The sequence below is a fragment of the Dipodomys merriami genome, unplaced genomic scaffold (assembly GCF_024711535.1).
Source record: "Dipodomys merriami isolate MVZ:Mamm:240054 unplaced genomic scaffold, mDipMer1.0.p SCAF_125, whole genome shotgun sequence".
In the NCBI taxonomy this organism is placed as follows: domain Eukaryota; kingdom Metazoa; phylum Chordata; class Mammalia; order Rodentia; family Heteromyidae; genus Dipodomys; species Dipodomys merriami.
In genome coordinates, this window is record NW_027202549.1 from 3,730,642 (window position 1) to 3,741,078 (window position 10,437).

The 10,437-nt window shown below is 43.2% G+C and overlaps 1 protein-coding gene across 2 annotated transcripts in view; it reads left to right on the plus strand.

Annotated features, from left to right (window-relative positions):
- Positions 1–8,843, plus strand: part of LOC138824097 (RNA-binding protein 5) — a 33,077-nt gene extending 24,234 nt beyond the window's left edge. For both annotated transcript variants that reach the window (XM_070017817.1, XM_070017818.1), the window contains exons 18-25: positions 1,881–2,042; positions 3,393–3,542; positions 3,624–3,695; positions 4,774–4,953; positions 5,203–5,277; positions 6,294–6,391; positions 6,471–6,600; positions 8,245–8,843. In XM_070017817.1, coding sequence (XP_069873918.1) covers positions 1,881–2,042; positions 3,393–3,542; positions 3,624–3,695; positions 4,774–4,953; positions 5,203–5,277; positions 6,294–6,391; positions 6,471–6,600; positions 8,245–8,370 — 993 coding nt within the window. In that variant the 3' untranslated portion in view covers positions 8,371–8,843. The remainder of the gene's footprint in view (positions 1–1,880; positions 2,043–3,392; positions 3,543–3,623; positions 3,696–4,773; positions 4,954–5,202; positions 5,278–6,293; positions 6,392–6,470; positions 6,601–8,244) is intronic.
- Positions 8,844–10,437: the final 1,594 nt, after the last annotated feature.

Below are 10,437 nucleotides of genomic sequence, written 5' to 3' on the forward strand. Positions count from 1 at the left end.
ACACACAAAACATTTTGAGGTATGTTACATATTACATGTACAATACAAAAGTGCACAGGACCAAAGTGTGCAGTTCTTTTAAATATTTACATGGATACATTCCAAGCACATCTGCAAGATCCCTTGTAAAGAGCCAGGTATTGGGGCTGGGAAGGTGGCTCAGTGATAGAGTGCTTGCCTTGCATGCATGAGGCCCTGGGTTCGATTCCTCAGCACCACATAAGCAGAAAAAAGACAGAAGTGGTGCTGTAGCTCAAGTGGTAGAGTGCTAGCCTTGAGCTGAAGAGCTGAGGGACAGCGCCCAGGCCCAGAGTTCAAGCCCCATGACTGGCAAAAAAAAAAAAAAGAGCCGGGTATTGGTGGCTCGTGCCTGTAATCCTAGCTACTCAGGAGGCTGAGATCTGAGGATTGTGGTTCAAAGCCAGCCCAGGCATGAAAGTCTGTAAGACTCCTATCTCCAGTAAACCACCAGAAAACCAGAAGTGGTGCTGTGGCTCAAGTGGTAGAGCACTAGCCTTGAGCTGAAGAGCTAAGGGACAGTACCCAGGCCCACAGTTCAAGCCCCACAACTGACCAAAAAAAAAAGAGTATGTAGATCATTACTTTTTACTATATTCACAGTGTTGTGTTAACTCACTGCTCTCTAAGCTCAGAACATTTTCATCAGCTCAAATAGAAGCCCTGCACATATTACACAGTCACTTTCCATTCTATTCCCCTTCCTCAGTAACCACTAATCTACTTTCTCTTTCTTTAGATTTATACATAGACACAATAGGTGAATTCTAGACATATATAAATAGATTCAGACAATATGTGACCAGTATGTGATTGAACTCAGGGCCTTGCTCTTGCTTGTCTTTTTCCCTCATCACTGGAGTCCTATCCCCTTGAGCCATGTCTCCAGTTCCAGCTTTTTGTTAGAAGTCTGATTTGCCCATCCACACAAATAAGATCTTCAGCCTTATGAGTAGTAAAGGCATGATTAGAGGCATGAATCCAGTGGTACCTGGCAGCCTAATATATTCTGGGTAGAATTTAGTAGGTCTGGAGTGATATTTAATTTTGGTGCCATACATAACTTTTAAGGAGCAAAAGCAACTTTAACACTCCATAAATATTTATGACCAGGAGCTGTATGTATAAAATAGTAAAATAAATATTTTAAACAGGAAGTTGACATTGAAAACTTGTGGTTTCTTGGGGGGGAGGGATATGTGACACACAATATACCAGCTTCCTAAGCAGGTTCAACCTCTGTACAGCTTTCTTATTCCTCTCATTTGTGTAGTCTAGTTCCTCTCAGTTCAGCTACAGAAAAGGATAACTTCTGTATTGTTTTCCCATCTCACCCCTTCCCTGCAAGACACATCACAATCTCTCTCTCCTGGGTGTCTGTTGATCAAGTAGACTGAGTGGCAGGAATAAAGAGGAGAAGAGAATTGTTACATGTCTTGTTTTTGTTGGTGGTGGCAGTGGTTGTGGGGCTTGAACTCAGGGCTTGAGTGCTGAAGGCTAACCTCTACCACTTTGAGCCACAGTGCCACTTTCAGTTTTCTGGTGCTTAATTGGCAATAAGAGCCTCATAGTGTTTTCTGCCTTGGCTGACTTCAAACCTCAATCCTCAGCTCTCAACCCTCTGAGTAGCTAGGATTACAGCATGAACCACCAGCATCTGACTTGTTTTTGTTTTTGACAAATAATTACTTTTTACCTTTTTAACAAAATATTACTTTAGGTTTGACACAGAGATCTTGGGGTACATCACAGGATAGCTGTGATGCCTAGCATGTATAAGGTCCTGGATTCCATCCCCAGTTCTCCCCCCAAAAATGTTTGACATAACAGAAAGTGTGTTAATTGTATGCTTTTTCTTCTAGTACTACTATAATTCCTTAACACAGCAGTACCTTTATTGGGATGGAGAGAAAGAGACCTATGTGCCAGCTGCAGAGTCTAGCTCCCATCAGCAGGCAGGCCTGCCTCCCACAAAAGAGGGAAAAGAGAAAAAAGAAAAGCCCAAGAGCAAAACAGCCCAACAGGTAATGAGTATGGCTCATCCATAGCACCCGTAAATGTTTTCTTGGAATATTGAATGGCTTAATTCTTCATTTTTGGGTTGTAGCACTTCTGTTAGCTTTATTTGGATTCTTAAAAAACTAGGCTGGGCTGGGGATGTAGCTCAGTGGTAGAGTGCCTACCTGGGTGTGATCTTATGGAGGGAAAAAAAGTGTCCTAGAAGTCTTTAGTCTTTTAAGAAGTATTTATTAGCCAGGCACGGTGGCTCATGCCTCTAATCCTAGCTACTCAGGAGGCTAAGGTTCAGAGCCAGCCTGGGCAGTAAAATCCATGAGACTTTTTTTTTTTTTGTCAGTCATGGGGCTTGAACTCTGGGCCTGGGCGCTGTCCCTCAGTTCTTCAGCTCAAGGCGAGCGCTCTACCACTTGAGCTACAGCACCACTTCTGGTTTTCTAATAGTTTATTGGAGATAAGGGTCTCACAGTCTTTCCTGCCCCGGCTGGCTTTGAAGGGCTGGCTTTGAAGGGCTGGCTTTGAACTGCAATTCTCAGATCTCAGCCTCCTGAGTAGCTAGGATTACAGGCGTGAATAACCAGCACCCAGCTCCATGAGACTCTTATCTCCAATAAATCACTCAGAAAACCAGAAATGGCACTGTGGCTCAAGTGGTAGAATGCTTGCCTTGAGCTAAAGAGGTGAGGGACAGTGCCCAGGCCCAGAGTTCAAGCCCCATGAACTACTTATTAAAAACTGGTAATAAGCCAGATGCCAGTGGCTCTCACGCCTGTAATCTTAGCTACTCAGGAAGCTGAGATCTGAGGATCATTGTTCAAAGCCAGCCTGTGCAGGAAAGTCCATAAGACTCTTCTCTCCAATAAACCACTAGAAAACCGGAAGTGGTGCTGTGGCGTAAGCGATAGAACTCTCGCCTTGAGCTGAAGAGCTCAGGGACAGTGCCTAAGCCCAGAGTTCAAGCCCCACGACTGACAAAAAAAAAAAAAATAATAATAATAATAATGGAAGTTTGCCAGGCACCAGCGGCTCACACCTGTAATCCTAGTTACTCGGGAGGCTGAGATCTGAGGGTCACAGTTCAAAGCCAGCCCGGGCAGGAAAGTCTGTGAAACTCTTATCTCCAATAAACCACCAGAAAATCACAAGTGGGGCTGTAGCTCAAGGGGTAGAGCACTATGCTTGAGCTGAATTACTGAGGGACAGCACTCAGGCCCAGAGTTCAAGACCCAGGACTAAGCAAAAAAAAAAAAGGGAAGTTGTCATAGGCCATTTGATTAAATCCTTAATTGCTTACTGTAATAGTATACAGGATTAAATGTGGGTTTTTTTTGGTGGTATTTCTTTTTGTTTGACATTAGATCGCCAAAGACATGGAACGCTGGGCCAAGAGTTTAAACAAACAAAAAGAAAATTTTAAAAACAGCTTTCAACCTGTTAATTCCTTGAGAGAAGAAGAAAGGAGAGAATCTGCTGCAGCAGATGCTGGTTTTGCTCTCTTTGAAAAGAAGGTAATAGCAGAAATGGCCACACTGCGTAAAGAGAGCCTATGTAAAACTTGAGGCTTATGGTTTATTTATTCTCCTTTCCAGGGAGCCTTAGCTGAAAGGCAGCAGCTCATCCCAGAATTGGTGCGAAATGGAGATGAGGAAAATCCCCTGAAAGTAAGGAAGTACCTGTGTTTTAAAGACTATATCTGCAGTTTGAATCCCAACTATATCTTGGCTAATGTGATTTCTACTTAAAATGGGGTATAGTCTCTGTCAGTGGGTATTTGGAGCAGGCTCAGCACATAGAAGCCATATTCAGGGCTTTATTTTCTGTGCCTGAGCAAGTGTGATGGAGCAATGAATGAAGCCTGATACCCTAAGCTCACTAAATTGAATTTACATTGCATCTGTAAACAGAAGTTTTAATGATCTGGAAAGAGAAAATTAAGCCAAGACAAACACAGTCTACTTGATAGATACTGATGCAGCCATTACTCTAACCTCTGTTGTATTTGGGGTTTTTGTATATGATCAGTGGTTTGAAAACAGTCATCTAAGAACCCATTTCTTGAGCTCTAAGACAATTGGTGCTAGGAGTATGATACCTGACTCGCTACTTTTTGGGGGGGGCGGGGGGGAGGGTCTGGTCGTGGGGCCTGAACTCTGGGCCTGGGCGCTGTCCCTCAGCTCTTCAGCTCAAAGCTAGCACTTGAGCCACAGCGCCACTTTTGGCTTTTTTCTTTTTGCTTATATGGGGCTGAGGAATTGAACCCAGGGCTTCATGCATGCAAGGCAAGCGCTCTACCACTGAGCCACCTTCCCAGCCCCAATGACTCACTACTATTAAAGGTTGACACAGAGTAATGAGCATCACTTTTCTTTTTCTTTCTTTTTTTTTTTTTTTTTTTTTTTTTTTTTTTTTGTCAGTTGTAGGGCCTGAACTCAGGCCTGGTCCCTATCCCTGAGCCTCTTTGTGCTCAAGGCTAGCACTCTACCACTTGAACCACAGTGCCACTTCCGGTTTTTGAGTGGTTAATTGGATATGAGTCTCACAGGGATTTTTCTGCCTGGGCTGGCTTCATACTGCAATCCTCAAACTCAGCCTCCTGAGTAACTAGGATTACAGGCGTGAGCCACCAGTGCCCAGGAAGGGCATCATTTTTTGTATTACAATTTAACATTATCTAGGTCCATAGTTCTTGCCATCTTCCTATTGTACATTTCCAGTGACTCATCCTTCTTTTGTCTCTAGAGGGGTCTGGTTGCTGCTTACAGTGGGGACAGTGACAATGAGGAGGAACTGGTGGAAAGACTTGAGAGTGAGGAAGAGAAGCTGGCTGACTGGAAAAAGATGGCCTGCCTACTTTGCCGTCGTCAGTTCCCAAACAGAGATGCTCTTGTCAGGCATCAACAGCTCTCAGACTTACACAAGGTGTGCTTGCTTCTCTGAGCCAATTGAAGGTAGAGAAGGGAGACAATGAGATAATGGAAGTGCCCTGACCATGTTGAATATTCAGAACATATCTGCCGTTGAATGGTTGCCTTTTAGGAAATTGTTCCAATTGTTTTCAGGCCCTAGTGTATTGAGCTTCAACCCTTAAAAAACAAAAGATAGTGCTAATGTTGGGAGGGTTCATATTGGCATAGTCTATTCTAAATCTGTCTGTAAACTCTTTTATAGCAAAACATGGACATCTATCGAAGATCCAGGCTGAGTGAACAGGAGCTGGAAGCCTTGGAGCTGAGGGAGAGAGAGGTGAATGGGAAACTTGTCACTAGGGAGAGTTGTGTTAGGCTATGTGTCTTTAGTAGTTTGGGCTTTTTTTTTTTTTCCTTTTTTTGGCATTGCTCCTGGGCCTTGAACTCAAGAATTTAGGGCCTGAGCTTTTCTGCTCAAGACTAGCAGTCTGCCACTTGAGCCACAATTCCACATGTGGCTTTTTTGGTAACTAGCTGGAGATAAGATTCCTGCCCAGCCTGGCTTTGAACCATGATCCTCAGATCTCAATCTCCTGAGTAGCTAGGATTACAGGCTTGAGCCACAAGCGCCTGGCTTGTTTTAGTTTTTATTTGAAGCGTTTAGTTCTACATTCCTGGGACAGGGTAGGAGGATCTGTCACATACTTATCACCCAATCCTTGTAGCTCATATAGATTAGATCAGACCGTATGAATTTTTTTTTTGAGCCCCCACACTATCCTTCATGAGGTTTATAGAATAGAAAGACACACCTCAAGACTTAAGTTGCTCAAGGTCCCAAATGCTTACTAGTGATACACACTGGGTTTTATTAAGGGGAGAATGTTCCATTTTGCCTGGTCAGAGAAGTCGTCTTAGGCAATGAGAGAAGCCACAAATTAGACCCAGGAAACAAAGGATATGAAATGATTGTAAGTAATATAGAAGGAAAGAGCAGGCAGGGCTAAGAACAAAAGTCTGTAATACCAACAGTTGACAAGCAGTTGATGATGGTAGTTGAAAAGGCTAGTAGGAATCCTGAAATTGTACAAATAGGACCTATAGATTAGAAATAAATAAGTGGATTAGAAACTTCCCATGATGAGATAATTCTGAAGTATTTGTCTATACTTTGGCACATCCAAGGAGTGTTGAATAGGTCTCTGGAAACAAGACATTTGGTATTTTTAAAGTTACACTAAATGCCAAGTTCTAGAGTAAAAGATACTTAGGGTAAAAGTCTTGAAGTCTATACATTAGATTATTACAGATTGAAGTCTGCATGTATCTAACAGTGTTCTTTCTCCTGCGTAGATGAAATACCGAGATCGAGCTGCAGAAAGACGAGAGAAGTACGGCATTCCAGAACCTCCAGAACCCAAACGCAAGAAGCAGTTTGATGCTGGCACTGTGTATGTGATGTGCACCATTTTCCAGTTCATTAGCTGGGGCTCTAGCTGTTTTAAGTAACTGTGTGTTTGCCACTGGCAGGAATTACGAGCAACCCACCAAAGATGGCATTGACCACAGTAACATTGGCAACAAGATGCTGCAGGCCATGGGCTGGCGGGAAGGCTCAGGCTTGGGAAGAAAGTGTCAAGGCATCACAGCTCCCATTGAGGTAAGCCTAGGGTCAGAATCAGTGTTTGGGTGCTAAGTGTATAGGCTTGTTAAAGAGATAAGCCAAGATAAAGTATCCAGAAGGTCTGAGCCCAATTGCAGCAATCTTACCTTAACACAGTTGCAGATCATGTCATTACAACAGTATAATTCTTTCTCCAGTCACTCTCCTTATGCATTTAAACAATTAAAATGTAAAACCAAGCCCAAGTAGCTCATACTTCAAACCTCAGCTACTTGGTAGGTAGAAATATGAGGATAATGGTTTAAAGCCAGGCCATACAAAAATAAAGACTCTTAAAGAATAAATCAGGTATAGTTGGCTCATGCCTGTAATCACAGCTACTCCTACGGCATATGTATGTAGGAGAACCAGTCTTGAGTCTGGTCTGGGTTAAAAAAAAAACAAAAAAACAAAAAAAAACACAAGACCTGCAGGTTGCCAGTGGCTCACACCTATAGACCTAGCTACTCAGGAGCTACGCTGAGGATCATGGTTCAAAGCCAGCCCTGGCAAGAAAGTCCAAACTACAAAAAAAGCCAGCAGTTGCTCAAGTGGTAGAATACATGCTAGACAAGTATGAAACCCTTCGTTCAAACCTCAGTACAGTGGGCCCCCTTTCCTCTGCCTAAGAAAAGTATGTGGTTTTTTTTTTTGTCAGTCGTGGGGCTTAAACTCAAGGCCTGGGCACTGTCTCTGAATTTTTTTTGGTCAAGGCTTACTACCACTTTGAGCCACAGCTCCACTTCCAGTTTTCTGGTGGTTCATTGGATATAAAGAGTCTCATGGCCTTTCCTGCCTAGGCTGACTTCAAACCGAGATCCTCAGATCTCAGCCTCCTGAGTAGGATTATAGACGTGAACTGCTAGTGCTCAGCAAGATTTTTCTTTTTACTTTAATAGCATTTTCATCCATGAAAGACATCCCTAAATCGGTCATGGCCCATATTAAGACCTAATCCTAGAACCAGAGGTCTCCACCCACTGGCTTAGGCAAGTGTTTGACCAGTGATTGTGCCTCCTTGTCTTGACAGTACAGCTTATGTCAGTCTCTAATAGGCCATGTTTATTCATGTGAGTTATCCACATGAGTTCTGCTGACATCAGCTGTTCTGCTCTAATTTATGTCTACAAGATACCAGGTCTTCCCCCAAGTTTCAGTGAAATACTATGGGACCCTTACTAAGCATAGATGCTTACTGAGCAGGCATTGAGGAGTAGGGGTCATGGATTCACCTACTTCGTGTGTGTGTGTGTGCGCGCGTGCGTGCGCGCGCGCCAGGCTTAGGCACTGACTGAGCTTTTGTGCTCAAAGCTAACACCCTACCACCTAAAGCCATGCTCTATTTCTAGCTTTTTGGTGTTTAATTGGCGAATCTCACAAGACTTTGCAGCCTGGGCTGGTGTTGAACCATAATCCTCAGATCTCAGCCTCCTGAGTAGCTAGGATTATAGGTGTGAGCCACTGGTGCCCAGCCCTTAGCCCATTTTGTTGTTCTAGTTCTTAACCCTCGCCAGTATAGAAATCTTTTTCATACAGTCTCCTGGTGGGTGGCCCTGCATAGTAAGTAGTAGTCTGGATGAAATGAGGGATCAAACCCACATCTTACATGCCAGATGCTAACCATCTTTTGTGTTTCCCCAGGCTCAAGTCCGGCTAAAAGGAGCTGGCCTCGGAGCCAAAGGCAGTGCATATGGGTTGTCAGGTGCTGATTCCTACAAAGATGCTGTCCGGAAAGCCATGTTTGCCCGGTTCACTGAGATGGAATGAGACTGAGAGGATGACAAGGAGCTACAAGGAGCGAGCCATCTTCTGAATTTCTTCTTACCACCTGTCTTTCTAAGGGCATGCCTTGTGCTGTTAATAGTTTTAGGGTGAACCTCTTCATTCTGCAGGGTTCTCCCTTTCACCTTAAAGGAGCCTCCCTTATATGGGTTATCTGGTGAATGACCTTCCTTTTCCACCTGAGGGCCTTTGAACAGACCAGAGGGGACAACGGGCTTTTTATACTTCTGTGTACATAGTGTAATGTAGTGTGTTTTACATGTGTAGCCTATGTGTGGCCCCTCCTCCTTGGGGGTTTGAGATGCCCTAGGTGGTAAGTTGACACCAAAGCCACCTCTGTCATTTGTTGTCGTGATGTCTTTTCTTGGCAAAAGCCTTGTGTATATTTGTATATTATACATTTGTACAGAATTTTGGAAAATTTTCAGTCTAGTTGCCAAATCTGGCTACTTTACAAAAGAAATACCTTAAAAAATGGCTGTCTTAAGTCTCTTTATTCTTGGGTGGGCAAAATATATTTGAGCGAGTCAGGCCTAGGAGCAGGGGTTGGGGTTTTTTTTTTTAATTTGTTTTTGAATCCTAAAAAAAAATCTCACAATGTTTATTACAAAGGTAATCTCTGATTTTTTTGTTTTGTTTTGTTTTAGTAGAAAAGCAACAAGTTAATTGAAAGTGAAAATAGAGTACAGACTTTCTGCAGAGGGAACCCAGAGTCCCTCATGCTAGGCGCTTTTTTTTTTTTTTTTTTTTGGACCAGGCCTGGGGCTTGAACTCAGGGTCTGGACTCTGTCTCCTGAGCTTCTTTTGCTCAAATGCACTCTACCACTTGAGCCACAGCACCACTTCCGGCTTTAGCTACCAGCAGGGCCTGGTCCTACTGGAGGAAAGGGGTCTTTGATCTTAGAAGCTTCATACACATAATTTCTCAGACCACCAGAGCTTTGGAGATGGACTGACAAGATAGTGTAATTCTAGGCCACATAACTACCCTTCACCCACAGATCTAGATGTCTGCACCAGCACACTGCTCTTTGCAAAAAAGCACTGTAAGCTATATGATCCTATATAACCCTAGCTATTCAAAAGACTGAATTTTGAGGATCACAGTTTAAAGCTAGTCTGGACAGGAAAGTCTGTGAGATTCTTACCTCCAATAAGCCACCAAAAAGCCAAAAATGGAGCTGTGGCTCAAGTGCTAGGGCGCGCACACACACACACAGAAATGGGCTTCTATATCTTGTACTCCAGTGTGTGCTACTTGATCATTTCTGGCCAATGCCTGTTCACCTTGGAGAAGCTGTCTAGAGATGGTTTCTGTTTTTTCAATGTGAGTAGTCTTGTAACCAAAGACTTGCACAGACTGCATCTGGTCTTTAGGCAGCATGGCTGTGAACATACCCAGGAGCTCCAGCACCACCCCAACTGGAGAAAGCTTTTTAATTTTTTAAATTTTAGTTTGTTTTTTCCTTTTTTTTGTATGCCAGTACTGGGACTTAAAATAAGTACCTGGTACTTTTGTTGCTTGGCTTATTTTATACTCAGTTAAACCACACCTCTACTCTCTGGTTCTGGATTTTTGAAACGGGGTCTCATTTTTATAGCAGATTGTTTTCAAGTTTTATATCCACCTGGGCTGATGGAGTGAGAACCTATCAAAAGCAAGAAAAAATGGGTTGAAGTATATATAGCTCATTGGCTAGCAGGTTTGATACCCAGTACCATTTAGAAAAAAGAAAAAGTTTTAAAACATTCTAGGGGCTAGCAGAGCCTAGTGTGAGACCCTGAGTTAAAACCCTAGTTAAAAAAAAAACCTACTATGTCCTCTCTCCATCCCCCAAAGGAAACAACTCATGGAAACAACTATAATGGAATGAGCTTTTCCACTTTGAGTTTGTGAAGACCAAAGTGTGTGTGAGCACAACTCCAGTTTTCACAGATTAGACATACCAGAAGATATACTACTCCCCCCCCCTTTTTTTTTTTTTTTTTTTTTTTTGTCAGTCATGGGGCTTGAACTCTGGGCCTGGGCGCTGTCCCTCAGCTCTTCAGCTC